The 16384-nt window shown below is 32.4% G+C and overlaps 2 protein-coding genes across 4 annotated transcripts; one reads left to right on the forward strand and one right to left on the reverse strand.

The window, feature by feature from the left end:
* Nucleotides 1–471: 471 nt before the first annotated feature.
* Nucleotides 472–7798, forward strand: LOC104222013 (SUMO-conjugating enzyme SCE1-like). Of its 3 annotated transcripts, none has more exons than XM_070172311.1 (6): nucleotides 472–614; nucleotides 4362–4424; nucleotides 5092–5175; nucleotides 6672–6824; nucleotides 6936–7049; nucleotides 7496–7798. In XM_070172311.1, exons 2-6 carry the CDS (start codon nucleotides 4377–4379, stop codon nucleotides 7556–7558), a joined length of 462 nt encoding a protein of 153 aa, XP_070028412.1. In that variant the 5' UTR covers nucleotides 472–614; nucleotides 4362–4376; the 3' UTR covers nucleotides 7559–7798. The 3 variants fall into 3 exon arrangements, with proteins under 3 accessions (XP_070028412.1, XP_070028411.1, XP_009771488.1); XM_070172310.1 differs by lacking the exon at nucleotides 472–614 and adding an exon at nucleotides 3396–3461; XM_009773186.2 differs by lacking the exons at nucleotides 472–614; nucleotides 4362–4424 and adding an exon at nucleotides 4837–4993.
* A 5572-nt stretch (nucleotides 7799–13370) lies between these two features.
* On the reverse strand, nucleotides 13371–16021 carry LOC104222014 (uncharacterized). The gene is made up of 2 exons (XM_009773187.2): nucleotides 14985–16021; nucleotides 13371–13950 (listed from the first exon to the last, which is right to left on the reverse strand). The coding sequence occupies exons 1-2, from the start codon at nucleotides 15886–15888 to the stop codon at nucleotides 13448–13450; spliced, it is 1407 nt and encodes a 468-aa protein (XP_009771489.1). The 5' UTR covers nucleotides 15889–16021; the 3' UTR covers nucleotides 13371–13447.
* Nucleotides 16022–16384: the final 363 nt, after the last annotated feature.

Below are 16384 nucleotides of genomic sequence, written 5' to 3' on the forward strand. Positions count from 1 at the left end.
CCCATCTTGTTATGGATTTGCTTAGGTGAATTTATTGAATATTTATCTGAACATATTATTGATTTGATTAGTTTTACTATTATGTGGCAGCTGGAGATATGGTATTGTACGGATAGTGGGTAAAATAATGGATACTCAAATGGTGGGAGTAACAAATCTCTAGATTATTAAGCCATTTATTACGCGTGATGTGCCAAATAATATCATACCTATAAATATGCCAAGAACGAGAATTTTTAGGACTAACTATACGTTTCAGATTGCCCCCTTAAATAGGAAACCATATTATTAGAGTATATCTTTTATATTTATGTTGTACAATATGTAATTCAAAATCAAGTTGTATATTATGGAATATTTTACAAATCCTTAAGTAACTATGAAAATTTCCCGAAAAAAGGGGCTCTAAGCCCATACCTTATGCTGCTAAGTTTAGGACTTAGGGATTAGAATATATTTTTATTGTCTAGTTCTTTGAGAAAAAAATAGTAACAATAGTATTGGAAAAAAAAAAAACTGTGACGTCGGCGTGAATATATAGAAGCTAGACTACTACTTGATTCCAATTACCAATCATCCTGTGGGAATCATTGTGAAGAAAGCCAAGTTACAAGGTATGCTTATGTGTAATTCTTAATACAAAGGGAATTGAGAATGTGAGATGAACTAATATCATTTATAATGATTAGTTCTAGTGATTTGGTAACTGACTATTGAGTTAGTCTTTGTGATTAATAAATTCTAGAATGAATTTTCAGAGGACTTATCGAATCCAACTTACTGATGATATGGATTTGGGTATTAATATATTTCTAGAAATTTAGTCTATTTTCATTTTATGTTATAGAATGGTTATGTGAGGTCAAGGAAACCAAAAGAAATTGCAAGATTCAGAGTTAAAAGTTCACTAGACCAAAAATATCACTTTTGAGATGCTTAATTTCTGTTGATTAAAATAATGGTGGATCGATATATGTGTTTAACGATAATTGAGAGATTACCTAAAATTCCATGAATGGCTTAAGTGTTTTTTTCACACAGAGATGATTTGTGACTCTTAGTTACATGGTGTTACCTTCTATTCTAAGACTGACTTGTGATCATCACGCCGTGAGTGAAAAATAAAGGGTCAGATATTCCAAAGACATTTTCCAAGATCTTTGTGGATAATAAGATCATCTGGTGACGTATCTTAAATAGTTGAACCACCAGTAAGTATCATGGATTAGATGAATTGAGTATTCAAATTGTTTTTCATCATTCTTGTTTATATAATCATTAACGACATATGAGAAATTTTTTCTTGTATTCGATAGAAGCATATGTAATGACTGAGGAGGGTCCTATGGACATCGAAATAATATTAACCAAATATCAAATTAGTAACAAGTGTGAACTATGATTTTCCCCGTATACACTGTGATGTTTGAGTGTTGTGATATATTTAAAAAAAAGTGATATGTTGATGGTATTATGCATACCAAGGAACTAGCATTTGTGATATTACAATTGTCTTTGTATAAGGAACAAAAATTGATCGGAATGAGAATCCTCACCTTCTTGGGGGTTAGTGATAAGGTTTTAGAGGCAGACATAGTTGATAATAAAAAAAAAAAATGGAGCATTATAGCTAAAGAGTCGAATGTGTGTACAATGGTTATGGATGACTCCAGAAAATTTTTACTCGAGAAAATTTTATGTTTATGAAACTTAGTACATTCGAAACTTGCACTTATATATACATTGGGATCGAAGATAGAGAGCTAACTATGGCAGAGATTGACACAAAGTATCACAAAATAGTATTCTTCAGTATATGAATTGTTTGTATGTTAAATACGAGTGTTAGAGAGTTCAAAATTTACTACAAGCATGGTTATCAGTAAGAGAAGTGAATATAGATCACTATAGACATTTTAGTTGGTCTGCACGTTCATTAAGGATGTTGTGAACCTAGTTTGGGTAAACATGATAGGCTCAGTGAGATCCTACACCTAATTTAGTTCGAATTGCTTATATAACATATTATCCTATGCAATCGATATATTTGAGAGATAGTATAATGGTACGAGATATCCATATTATCATGTATGAAAAGAGTAACAATGCATAGCACACTTATGCAGGGGTGCATGTATGTGTTCCAGTGTTGCCGTACATGAGAACGTTACGTTTGGATGTGTTCTATCGCTGCAATTCATGGATATATTCCACTATAGGATTGTGTTTGTGGCGGTTGGATGTGTTCCAGCGTAATGGAGGTGGAAGAGAGTGTGGACATAATTAAATAGTGATTGGTTCATGATCAGTTGCATTTGACTAAGTTTGTGTATGTTAATATTTTGCGAACTCGCTTTGCATATCTTATCGTTTGAGGTCTTATGTAGATGACAGTATCTTGCTCCATCTGGTTGGCTAAACATAGTAAGTTACAGTTATTGCGTCTAGATATATATTAGTTTAACAAAGCCATGTAGGAGGTAGCGTTGAATGAGGGAACGATTGCAGAACATATAGAGTAGACAACAGTCCTATGCCAATAAATAAGATCATGATTTGGAGCTCATGAAAGTTAAACAAGTCCTTTGAAGATTTCTCTCATGCGAGCGAGGGGTTATGATATTCAATTGAAAAGGTAAGTTAAGTTTAAGATATATTGGTTGAAATAAGATTTTGGTCAGATTGAATTAGTGGCATTGAGACTTACTTTGTATTCAAAATAGTTGACATCTTGCGTTTTATGTGTTTGTGATTAAATGATATGTTCATGATGAGACTCTTCAACTCGAGAAGTGCTAGATGAAAAACATTAACTTACAAGGAAGGTCTAGTATCCACTGTTAATAGACAAACGTGACAAATGAGGTAAAAAAAAAGGTTGCTTCATTGAGAATATTATGGCACAACCATCCAACAAAGAAAGCTACGTGGGAGTCCAAACTAGACATGCGAAGCAAGTACCTGCAGTTATTTGAGATGTCAGGTACTCATTCTAATTCGTTCGAGGACAAACGATTTTTAAGTGGGAGAGAATATAATAAACGAAAATATAATAATGTTATTATCTATTAATTGTGCTATTGGAGAATTAATTTAGTTTGTAGTTACTCGATCAAATACTAAATTAGTAAAATAGAATTTATTATAATAAATAAGATGCATATATAAGATAGTGTATTAAATAAGCGATTGATCGGCCTAGTTTATAATTAGCAAGGTAGTAATTTCGAATAATACGAAGGGAAAAAAAGGGCCCTAAGCCCATACCTTATGCTGCTAAGTTTAGGACTTAGGGATTAGAATATATTTTTATTGTCTAGTTCTTTGAGAAAAAATAGTAACAATAGTATTGGAGAAAAAAAAATGTAACGTCGGCGTGAATATATAGAAGCTAGACTACTACTTGATTCCAATTACCAATCATCGTGTGGGAATCTTTGTGAAGAAAGCCAAGTTACAAGGTGTGGTTATATGTAATTCTTAATACAAAGGGAATTGAGAACCTGAGATGAACTAATATCATTTATAATGATTAGTTCTAGTGATTTGGTAATGATGATCTCTTAAGATTAAATACACAAATTGAAATTCTAACAGAGAATGCTCACGTATGTATACGGCAGTAATGGGGAATCTATCGCATCTTAATTTCTTTTAAGGTTAGGTTTCGAATATCTATAAGTAAGTATAGACAGGTTTCGACTCTTACTCTGGTTATTGGCACTGGTATCTAGTGCTAATTTATAGAAATTAAAGCTAACTATCGTGTTTAGATTGATATATTAGAATATAATTTCACTTTTATAATTTGTGACTTGAGATGTAAATATTGAGATTCGGCTTCAATATCGTGTTTCAAATATCTTTCAAGGTTATAATTTGTGACTTGAGATATATTAGAATGTTGAGGCATAATGTATGCTGCCATGATAGATTTGGGACATTGTGTATGCTGCCATGATAGATTTGGGGCATTGTGTATGCCGTCGTGATAGATTTGGGCATTGTGTATGCTGTCGTGATAGATTTGGGGCATTGTGTATGCCGCCGTGATATATTTTGGGCATTGTGTATGCCGCCGGTGATAGATTTGGAGCATTGTGTATGCTATTGGGGACTCGTTGGGGGTATTTGGCCTTAGTGTAGATTGTGTTGAGATATATATAGTATTGTTGTTGAATAATTATTTGGACCTTATAAAGTAATTATATGGTGAAAGAACTTTTGTGTATATTATTTATGTGCTCGTTGTGTGCTGGTATTTTCTAACACTTGTCCCAGGAGTATTCAGAATGGCGGGTCGAGGATCTTACTGGGTTATATTTACGTATAACTCATTCCTTACCTGCATATCTATGCAGATACTATTGGTGAAGATGGAGCTAATAGCTGACGAGTTCGCTAGAGTTGAATCAGTTATTGAGGTAAGCCGCCGCATTATTCTTAGAGGTTGCCAAAAGCATCTTTGTTATTTGTTCATATGATGCCCGTTGCAATTCTCTTAGATGCTTCATGGTCTAGTGTGGAATTTGGGCAAGAATTTCAGTATAATATTTTGAGATATTAATTGTGCATAATTTAGTTGTCAGATTATTTATATACTTTTATGATTAATCAAATATTGTAAATTAATGGTTAAGATAAGAAAGTATGATTCGTGTGACGAATGATGTTAGTTGGGTGCCAGTAACGTTTAGAGGGTAATTTGGAACGTGACAAAGAATTTTGTGGAGAGAGAATTGTGCGGTAATTTAGTGAAAGAATAAAGTGAAAGAATGTGAGTGAAAAATATTAGACACCTTATTTTATGGCTTAATCCTAGGGAGTGACCAAATAAAATAGATAACAAAACTCCCCAAAAACAAAAGTGCGTATAAAACGCTTTGGCTTGAGAGTTGTAACCTTAGGAGAAACAGAAGGAAACATGTCGGGCGGAATTGCGCGTGGTCGTTTGGCTGAGGAGAGGAAAGCATGGCGTAAGAATCATCCTCATGTGCGTCCGTTACCATCTTTCTTATACTCATATATACTATTTGTTTGAGGTATTTTGGGTGCACATTAATTGTTGCTTCTGTGGATTGTGTGGTTTAGGGTTTTGTGGCAAAGCCGGAGACTGGTGCTGATGGGTCTGTCAATTTGATGGTTTGGCATTGCTCTATCCCTGGTAAACCTGCTGTAAGTTTTTGTCATTGTTTCTTCTTCAGTGCCCTCTTTTATCCCCTTTGTGAATTTTTTGGAGTAGTTAAGATGAGGAGCCAGTGTCATTGTGATTTTTTCTTTCTTTTACTGCTGCTTCTTTGAAAACCTATTGGAGTATTTTGTGCTAGTTACTGTCAGTGTTTTTAAGGATTTGTGTTACTGCAACTCTATTTGCTACTGGGAATATCAGTAATTTTGTACTGTAATTGCCTTCTTGGTCAGGTTTATCTGTAAAGAACAGATTCTGGGTAGTGTCGATAGAACTTAGGCATATCTGGTCTGTTGATAGGTGTGCTTGTTCTTGTTTGTGTTTACTCATTTTCTCTGAACTGTGGTCTTACTACATTTCTTACTTTTTCCTATTTAATTCGTGAAATATATGGTTGAGGCAAAAAATTAGTGGGGGGAGGAAAGGAATTTGAAGAGTAGGGAAGAGAAGAATTTAAGTGTAGGAAGTAGGCTTTAACTCCAATTTCTGTCTGGTTGTATGAGGCATGCTGTTTCTTATACGGTTATACCTTGGTTAGTTTACTGATGGCAGTAGCCTATATCATGTGTACTCATTGTCTCTGATTCAAGACGCGAGTCTTTACCAACTGCAAAATAATTGAATCTATGAGACTGAAAAACAGGTGAAGCTCATTTTTCTTTCGTTCACAGAACATGTTCTCTGTTTGAAAGGAAATTAGAACTTTCACCTATAATCTACTAACAGTTTCAGCTAGGTCATTACGGCCACTGATACCACATCTGCTTTCTCTTCTTTATAAATGTCCATTCTAGTCCACTATCCTTATCAACTATTACCTAAGGGCTGAAACTGCTACCTGGAGAGCAAACAACAAGGACTCCATGTTAGGTTTGGTTATATTTTGAACCTGGAAGAAATATTAGGACATTCGAACAAACGACTAAATTAGGATTCATGGTCTTTGAAAGTTAGAATTCTTTATTCTAATTGGACTGAAAGAGATGTAAGATGATAATATAGAAGAAATATTATAGACATCCAGACACATAATCTAGGAGTACAAAAAAAGTTGAATGTTTCTAACGGATACCAAGATCCATTCTCACACACTTCTAAAGGAAGACAACCAGAAGACCCCTTTAAATCTGTTCCAATATGAAATATGTCCTTTTTTCTCATTAGTCCCAGGTGAAATACCTGAATGACTCTATGAGTAAGAGCATGAAGGCTGCTAAGTAGTCACCTGTTTGATCAATCTTAGAGGTGTAAACAGTGATGATATGAATCGCTTTGTGAGCTACATACCTGAATCAATTTGCTGGTGTTCTGTGATAGTGATAGACGCTTAAGTCCTTGGAATAGACTTTGCATTTTGTCATTGAGAGAGCAGTAGAGAGATTTACATTTACTGTAATCAAAATCCCTTTCTTGCCTCTCTCTACGCCCTGTTCCTTCATTTGATGATTGTCAAGAATAATATACAATCTTATGACTGGCCCAGACTGACTGGGAGGGCGGTCACTATCCACTAACAATGCACTTCAGTGAAGACTATCCAAGCAAACCCCCTAAGTGCAAGTTTCCTCAAGGTTTCTTTCATCCAAATGTCTATCCTTCAGGAACAGTATGTTTGTCTATCCTCAACGAGGACAGTGTAAGTACTTGTTGCTGCCTTTGTGTTTATTTTATATATTTATAGCTGATTGGTATTTACAGCTTTCAACTGAATCTGTGGATTCTTTCTCTTGCAATTACTTGTTCTTAGGGGTGGAGGCCAGCCATTACAGTTAAACAAATTTTGGTGGGTATCCAAGATTTGCTCGACCAGCCAAATCCCAATGATCCAGCACAAACTGATGGTTATCAGCTCTATATGCAGGTAATCTACTTGTTTGACGTGTATCTGTTCGAGTTTCCTCAAATTGGCATTTTTATATTTACGACGTTCAACATTTTACCTGGATTATCCTTTATATATCCTAATCCTTGCAAGGTTTCAATTGCTGAGTTGCTGTATGTCATTCATCTATGCCTAATGTATAGTAACAAACAACTATACAACGTACTTGAAGTCCATAAACTTTGAAGTTCTAGCCATTACTTGGTTGTAGGAATAAAACAACAAGTAAACTGGTTTTTTTTTAACTTCTAGTCAAATAATTCATAATTTCCCTACTTCCGATCAAGATAAAATTCTGCATTGGCAGATACGATGCTTTATGAAAATACTTTCATAGGTCCCTGATAAAAGTGTTCTGAAATTTAACTGAACAGACCAAATAGTGTTGACTGTCATTACAAATAATGTGGCAATCACTTTTGCAGGACACAGCTGAGTACAAGAGGCGAGTGAAGCAGCAGGCTAAGCAATATCCAGCTCTACTCTAATTTTATCTGCTTTAAGACTGTGATTAAACTTGACTACGGGCAACTTCCTTTTGATTGTAGCAACGTCAATAGTCCTCATTGACATATTAGCTGCGTGGGTAACTTTGGGTGCTTAGCTTGTTTATGATTCAGAGATGCATGTAGTTGGAGTCTGCAACATGAAATTGCTTTCTTTTGTTTCTTATTACTTTGGAATTGTACAAAAACAGTGTTTTCATCAAAATTTGTCTCCTTTACTTACTGACGGCCGTTGCGGGAGAGTTGGGTGAGGGGAGATAAGGAGAGGGGGTTTATAGTCGGTCCTTTTTCCAGATTTTTAAAGTTGGGACGAGTCACTGGAATATTATCCCTTCTTCTTCCTCTCATCAAGCGTTAGGAGCTTATTCTATCTTAGAGCTGAAAGAGTTGTAAAGTGGATAACCCGTAACCGTATTGTCCTGCTGAGCTGCAGCTCTTTCCTTGTTATGAGCTCCATATATTACTGCAACTAGTTTCTTTAAAAGCTTCAGATGTTCCCTGTTCGTGATGGATTATTAGTATATCCATCTATTTCTTACCTGCATTGTCTTTCTTATTTATGAGGTTAATATTGGATAGCAACTTGTTTTCTCTAAAAGATTTTGGATGTTTCCATGTTTTCTTGTAGGTACTAGTATATTCATCTATTGCCTAGTACCTGTTTTGTGGATCTTTATTTAAGTTCAGACTTCAGACTGGGAGAATGGGGAATAGAGAATAATAAAAGTAGTCGATTATGTTTAGGAGTTGGTCTAAAATAGTCCCTTAAATATATGTTTTGTGCAGCTTTAGTCCTTTATGTTTTTTTTTTTTTCGCTAATATTGAACACTTTTGGTCTACATTGTCTTTGACGGAATTAGCTCGGGAGAAGCACATGAGCCATTTAGAAGGAAGAAACTAACAGGACAAACATCTCCTGATTCATATCTCCCGATTCGCACATCAAGAAAATAAACTAGTAAAAAATGTATAGGATTGGCAAACTGTCGAGTCGGGTCGGATATGGTTCGGGTCGAAAATGGGTAATGAAAAAATAGATAAATTATTCGACCTGACTCATATTTAAAATGGATAAAAAATGGGTTGACCGGCGGATAATATGGCCGGCGGTAGGGATGTACATAGGTCGGGTTGATTTGGATTTTACAATTACCAAATCAAATCAATTGTATCGGGTTATTAAATCTAAAGACCAAACCAAACTAATAAAATTTGGGTTTTTCAATTTCGATTTTTCTCGAGTTTTCGGGTTTTTCGGTTTTTTTCGGGTTTTCTTCCAATAAAATCTTTGTAGAACAAAACATATAACTTGTGCTCAAAATATTTCTTTAATCCTAGTAAGATACAACTAAATAAAATATTTTCCAAGAAAATAATACAAAATATGAGATGTGTCATGGCATTATCCTAAAATATTCAACAATAAAGACAATAAAATTATGTAATATATTGTTAATTAAAAAACCTTAATAAAAATAAACATAATCTAAAAGTACTAAGTCATGTTAAAATAAGTGGACTAATAATGGAGTATTAATTACATGACTAAACGCTAAAGAAAATATAAAAATAGGTTATGCATCTTTATCTAAATTGTTGCAAAACAACAAATAGATATTCAATACATTCTCGTTCGTAGTATTGAATTACATGTCTTTTGTTAGCATTAGTGTTGATTTGATTTTGGTTTGGGCTTTTATTAGCATTATTTAATTTATTAATATTAATGACTATAAAACTTATTGGAACATTCAAAAGTTCTAAGTCCAACCTTGAAATAATATCTTAAAAGATAAAATTATGAATTTTTTTAAGAAATATTTATAAATTACATCACAATAAGTGTATTTATATATTCAATATATCTAAAATTTCTATATATGTAATGTCAGGTTGGTTTGGTTTCGGTTTGACTTTTTTTAGTTCAAACCAAACCAAACCAATTATGATCGGGTTTTTTTTTTCCAACACCAAATCATAATCGGGTTTTTTTCGGCTTAACTCGGATTATCGGGTTGGTGCGGTTTGTCGGTTTCCTTTGTACACCCCTAGCTGGCGGTTTATCCATGACTTCTTACATATGATCATTTTTGGGAGAATTCTTAGTCTCCCTAACTTGAGGAACCCCCAAGTTGAGGTTTTACAAATGTAAAAGTTAGATCCATTGATTATCCATTTTCTAAATAGATAATATGATTCTTATCCATATTTGACCCGTTTATAAAAAGTTTATTATCCAAGCCATTTTTAGTGAATAATATAGGTGGTTAACTATTTTTCTTTTAACCATTTTGCCACCTCTAGTTATATATAAAAGCTTGTAACACTTGCATTCAGATTTATTTTTCTCTTCATTTTATTTAGGGTATATCACGTATACCTCATCAAGGTTGACTTAGTAACATTACCTGCTAGAATAAAAAAAAAGACTGTTTCATCATAATAGGAAATTAGATCTAGTTATTTTAGACTACATATTCGACTCTCAGAATTTTAAACTTAAACAATTTCACGCAACATTATTTAGTTTATGTTTCGTTTGGAACAAAACATAATGTAAAGACTATCATAATAAATAATTAGACCTTAACTTCGAATTTCTCTAAGAAGCTATTCTTTTTAGTTTCAGCTTTGTGACTTGGCTTATCGTACGAAATAGACCTTGTTTGTTACATTTGGTGCTTTTTACGACAAGCAAAATAATGTGTCATTTTAAAAGGAAAAGAGTGCTCTTAGAGATATTATCAAATATTGATCATATCATTGCTTTTTCTTTTTTCCCCCTTCTAATATAAGAATATAAAGTTGTCTATACGTTCTCCAGTTGAACAAAAAACGTGCAAGGCAAACAAGAATTAGCTTAATTCAGCCTGCAAGTATTAAGATAATATATCCTTTTAGCTACTCAACCATTAAGTTGAGAAAATATGTTCATGCATCTGATTATCAAGATTGGAAACATCGACACCATATATCCTCTTAGAGATTTCACAACTCATCGCTATCTTCGTCTTCTTCATTTATATTCTTTCCTGCCTGTCAATTCTACGCGTGCCTTTTTTTGTTACAACTTATAAATTCAAAAGTTTATAATAATTATAATAAATTGTACAAATGAGATTCCATTATGGCATAAATAAAATTTATGTCTCCATTGTTGATTTATTCCCCTCACGTTTTATACAGATATGATTGCCCTGAATTCTCTTTCCGGATCTGTTCCCACGTATTGATGAGTGATAAATCGAGGCTAAGTATATAATACTAATTAATTATAGTCAAGTAATAAAGGTTTATTTCCTCAGCTAAGTAATAAATTGAGGTGAATTATGTATTAATAAATCATAGTTAAGTGAAAAAAGTATACGTAAAAGAGATATGTCATATTTTCATTAGTTTGATATAAATATCGGATCCCCGGGACTCCTGGTGGTGGGTGCAGAATTATTTTTCTTTTTCTTCCAAAGGGCAGTGGCACAAATGGAAAAGAAGAATGTGAATTAATACAAATTACTGAGTTCCATGGTTTGCTACTCGGTAAATCCCCCTCCCCCCCCCCCCCCCAAAAAAAAAAAAGAATGATGGCATGAAATAAAAAAGTCAACGCATCTAATTTATTAAATTTTTTTAGATTAAATTCACATACTTTGAAACTATATAGCTGAATTTTTTTTTCCAATATTTTTAAAATGTATAAAAGAATAAAACTGCTGGCTCCCGTAATTCAACGAATGTGATTCACCAAAAGAAAAGGAGGAAGAAGTTATTCTTCAAATCTTTTTGCCTTTTTCCATTTTTGTTGTCTTCTGAACTTTATTGTTGTCTTTGTACACAAGGATAACCTGGAAAAAGCAATAAAAACAAAAGCCTTTTCTTTTTCTTTCATAAAAAGAGAGAACAAGGACTAGGGGATGCATATCTGAAATCCAAGTAGAAAACGCAAATTTTAGAACACAACAAACTCATAATGACATGGGATTAGGTGGCATCCCCTCAGATTATGACATGTCTCCTTACTACTACTTCTTAATTTCTTGGGATCTTACGTTGACCAAACATGGCTTACTAAAGACAAATTCTGTTCAAGAATAGCATCATTAATGAAATTTATAAGGCAATTATGTACTATCTTGTTAGTAGTTTGACAACAAATACTAATTACTATATCTCAATTCCAAATTATAGGAAATTATAGAAATCTTCAGAGAATTTTATGGGTGGGCATCCAACTTTGTGTTCATTACGCAAAAGTCATTTTTCTTTCTTTTGTTACACAAAATAATTTTACTTTGCTTTATTTATCACAAAAGTCACTGTGGCCAGATTTTATAATACTTTTATTTGAAAAGTCTATTATGTCATTGATATTATAAATCCTCTCATTTATGTAATACCTTTTATATTATATATTATATAATATATTTTTACCTAGGTATTTTACTTATTTTTATAATATATCCATACATTTAATTTTTTTCATGGCAATCAATTTTTTTAATCATATGCAAACATGAGCATATTTTAAAAATAAAAATGAATAAAAAAAATATTTTTTAATATTTATTTAAAATAAAAAAATAGATTTGTTTAACAAATGATAGTTTTTTTATAGTCAATAAAATTTTTAAAAAAAGTTTCAAAGATATTTGTGTTTAATATTAATTTTTGTAAAGCTTTATCTATTAATATTATTTATTTAAAAATATTAATCTGATGTGTCATTTTGCTAAATGTGTGTATTTTATTTATTAAATTAATGGTATGGCTTGGCTATAAATCAACGAGCTTTGAATTTTTAATTTTTATTAAACATATTTTATTAAACATGATTAAGAATGTGGACTTGAGATTTATTCATGGTAATGTTACTGACAAATTATTAAAAATTATATGTATGGATATATTATAAAAATAATAAATAAATTTATTTTAATTATAAGTAAAATACATAGGTAAAAATATATTATATAGTGTATAATATAGAAGGTTTTGCATAAATGAGAGGATTTATAATGTCAAGGATATAATAGACTTTTCAAATAAATGTATTATAAAAGTTGGCCGAGGTGACTTTTGTGATAAATAGAGCAAAGTAAAATAATTTTTGTGTAATAAAAGAAAGAAAAATAATTTGTGAATAGTGAACACAAAGTTGAATGATTTTTAAGTAGCAAAAAAAAAGAAAAGTAACTTTTGCATAATAAATAAAAAATTGAATAACCACCCATAAAATTTACTCAAATCTTCAGGATTATATTACTCTATTTAAATTCATCTCACGCCTTGGGACAAAGGCCAAAAGATTAACAAATGAAATGACTTCAGTAGGCAGGGGACTATCTTCTTTAGCCCCCTTAATGGTTTGCCGCAATCACATAATCAAGGTGGACCTAGGATTTAAAACTAGCGGACATCATTATCGAATAAAAATTTAAGCAAATATTAATGTGGAAATCAAACCTAAGCAGCGCAACAAAAGTCAAGATGTGCCTCCCAAATACCAATGCAATTGCCTAAGTTTTGCGTCTTAGTGTGCAAATCAAAATATATATCAATTATTTAAGATAGATACAGTCAAACTGTTATAGTAAAGTGCTGTTATAGAGAACATATATTACAATATAGTATGAAAATTGGTTCCATAAGAAATTTAATTTTTATAGTGAATGACTGTAATATAACGATGGTGTTATAGAGAAGTTTGATTGTACATACATATATTTTTTTTCCAAAATCACCGGGGGCTGGTGACTCCCCTACCCTAGGGATAGGTCCGCCTCTGCACATAATAAATTGGAACCAACAATCTAAATGTCTCATTAAAACCAAAAACATGTACAAATATGATGTTTAATATGATTTTTTTTATGCTACAAAGGGTTAGGAGATCTTGTAGAACTATTATTATCCAATACAATTTCAAATAAATCACCTTCTGACTCCAAATCATAATCTAATATTTGTTTCAAACTATTGACAGTATTGTTATTGCTTCTTGTAGTAGTAGCACTTCTGTTGAGCCACTGTGCATCAATTCTACCCATTGAAAAAAGTTCTTTACTATCTTCATATCCCAAAACTGGTGAATTTGCCAAAGGGCCAATAAAGCAAGGATTTGGTGTTCTTTGTAAATTTGCTGGTGCATATTTGAATACACTTTGTCCAAGATTTACTAATACCAAAATGTCACCATTTGCTGCTAAAGTTGGATATAGTGGATTTCCAAATTCCTCTGATTTGCAACGGATTTCGTGCACTAGTAGTGAATCCACTGTGAAAAACACCTTCTTTTGGCTTGGATTGTATCCACAACCAATTACCTTTTCTGCTTTTCCCCACTCTTCTCTTTGTGATTCATACACCAGTTTCATTCCTGCAACATATTATCAAGACAAAAAACTTAGTTTCTTTTTTCTTTTGAGGGATTGATTTCACGTCCGGTAATGAACTTTCATTATAATAATACAACGACAATAACGGAAAATCTAGTGTAATCCGTAATCCCACAAGTGAGATTTGAAGATGATAAAGCACGCAAACCTTTACCCTTACCTTGTAAGTGTAGAAGTGTTGTTTTCAATAAACGCTCCGTTTATCCATTATAATTGTAAAGTTACAAAACTATTCTTTTTGCATTATAATTAAGCTTCATTTGCAATAACAGTAAAGTGACTCTACAGAACTCACTATAACGATAAACAACAACAACAACAACAAACTTAGTGAAATTCGACAAGTGGGGTCTGGGAAGGGTAAAGTATAAGCAGACATTATTCCTATCTTATGAAGGTAGATAGGTTGTTTCTGAAAGACCCTCGGCTCAAAAACAATGAACTCACTATAACTATAAAGTTATAAAATTATTTGTCACATTAAAATAATAAACTTTACCTAATAAAATACTCTAGTAAAGTCATCAAACTTTAGCTACTATAACGATAAAACCTACTCATTAAGGTAACTTTACTTCTATAGTGATTAATATTTTGTGACTTTACTAATTATATTGGATAAAGTTCAATTAATTTAGTAACAAAAATAATTGTGACTTTACTGTTATTTGTAGGTAAAATTCAGCAACAATATGTGAAATTAAATTTTTTTGGATCGGAGAGTTGTCAGTGTGACTAATTATGTTTGTGGCCTTACAATTCCACAATGTTGATCATTGACAATTAAAAACAAATGACTGTTTACTTATGTGACCTTTGGTAAAAAGAATGGCCTACCCTATAAACTTAGTTATATGCAAAATAAAAAAATAAAAAAATGCCCACTATGAAAAGTCTATGAATATTTTTCAGTGCTGAATATTGACTTCTAGAACTCTGTTTAAGCATTCTAGCTACAGCAAAATGGACATAGGAATATTAAAAAAAAAATAAAAAAAAATAAAGAGGAACTTACCATCAAGAAATACAGAACCATTTGAGTTGAATCCAATAGAACCTGAATAACTGCCTGGAATTTTAGGTGGAAGTGAACCACCATTTGTAAGCCCAATTGATAACACAATAAAATCACTTCTGAAATTGTCCTTTGATTCTTGAATTCTTTGATGTCCATTTTGCCTTTGACTACTTGTAACATGAACCAAAGATTCTGAATTGGCTTTTGAATTAGAATCCTCTCTAATAAGCTTTATTTTCTCAATATTATCCTCCTTTGCTTTTCCCATAATTTCACCATCTTCTTGATTATAAGGCAAAATTGTAATCTCAAAATAAGCTTCTTGTGGAAATGATGAATTTCCTAAATGGGGTCCAGGCAAAGGTAAACAAGTTTTTATAACAGAAGAAGCTGACATTAAATTAGAACTTTTGCTAAGTTTTTTAAGCCCAGAATTGAACCTAATTTTTTGCATAAAATCAGCTGATCCTTGACAAATTTCCCAACTCATATCAACTTCTAATTCATTTCCATTTTCACCCACAGCACATGATCCTAAAAGAGACCTAGCTGATCGAACGGATGGAGATGGAGCATAAGTTGTGAAAGCAAATCTTGACCATCCATTTTCAACAGCATCAGTTGCTAAAGATGGATGATCAGACCAATTGAAATAGTTTTTAGTCGATATTGCCCCTTGTTTGAAAACATAATAATTTGTTTTCTTTGTACCATCACGATCAAGATGATGAAGACTTACTGTGTGAAGTTTTGAAATCCCATTTTGCAAATTTTGAGGTCTTTCTGAATTTGATTCTCTACGTTTTCGAGGACAACATCTTCTCTGAATTATTATGATCATAATTAAAACAAGAACTCCACTTGAAACTGCTACAAAAGTAATCTTCAACCATTCTTGCATCTTCAAATCTTCTGATTTTGCTCCTATAGATGAATTAGGTTAGTTGAGATGAACAAAAAGAAAGTTTTGGTTTTTATTTTGTGAGAAGATTTTGTAACAGAGGAAAAAACATGAAGGGTGGCGGCAAGGGACGTCTAGGAATGGTTCAAGAAAGGCTGCAATAAAGACCAAAAAGAGAGAAAGAGAGGGGGGGAGAGAGTTGACGAAAAATTAAAAAAAAGGAAACAGTAAAGAAGATAGAATTAAATGGAAAGAATGGTGTGGCACGCTGATAAGAAAGATAACATTAATACCTTTTTTTATCGGGAAGGGCAACTCGATACACAAAATATTTTATATTTACTTAGGGACCAAAAAAGTACCGCTCTAAGGATATGATATAGACTATATATTCTAATGCAAGTGGTAGAAGCTACTTCTAAAGTTCGACAGTAATTTATAGGTCACATGAAGATAACTTTATCGTTGCTCGAATGATCCATTCCAATATAAAAGT

The sequence above is a fragment of the Nicotiana sylvestris genome, chromosome 4, assembly GCF_000393655.2.
Source record: "Nicotiana sylvestris chromosome 4, ASM39365v2, whole genome shotgun sequence".
In the NCBI taxonomy this organism is placed as follows: domain Eukaryota; kingdom Viridiplantae; phylum Streptophyta; class Magnoliopsida; order Solanales; family Solanaceae; genus Nicotiana; species Nicotiana sylvestris.

Bases quoted from the DNA above. Each gene is read 5' to 3' on its own strand.
- LOC104222014 (XM_009773187.2), bottom strand. From the start codon at position 15,888: ATGCAAGAATGGTTGAAGATTACTTTTGTAGCAGTTTCAAGTGGAGTT. The intron at 13,951-14,984 runs GTAAGTTCCTCT...AATATGTTGCAG, and splicing joins TGGTTCTGTATTTCTTGATG to GAATGAAACTGGTGTATGAA.
- LOC104222013 (XM_009773186.2), top strand. From the start codon at position 4,925: ATGTCGGGCGGAATTGCGCGTGGTCGTTTGGCTGAGGAGAGGAAAGCA. The intron at 5,176-6,671 runs GTAAGTTTTTGT...TGACTGGCCCAG, and splicing joins CTATCCCTGGTAAACCTGCT to ACTGACTGGGAGGGCGGTCA. The intron at 7,050-7,495 runs GTAATCTACTTG...TCACTTTTGCAG, and splicing joins GTTATCAGCTCTATATGCAG to GACACAGCTGAGTACAAGAG.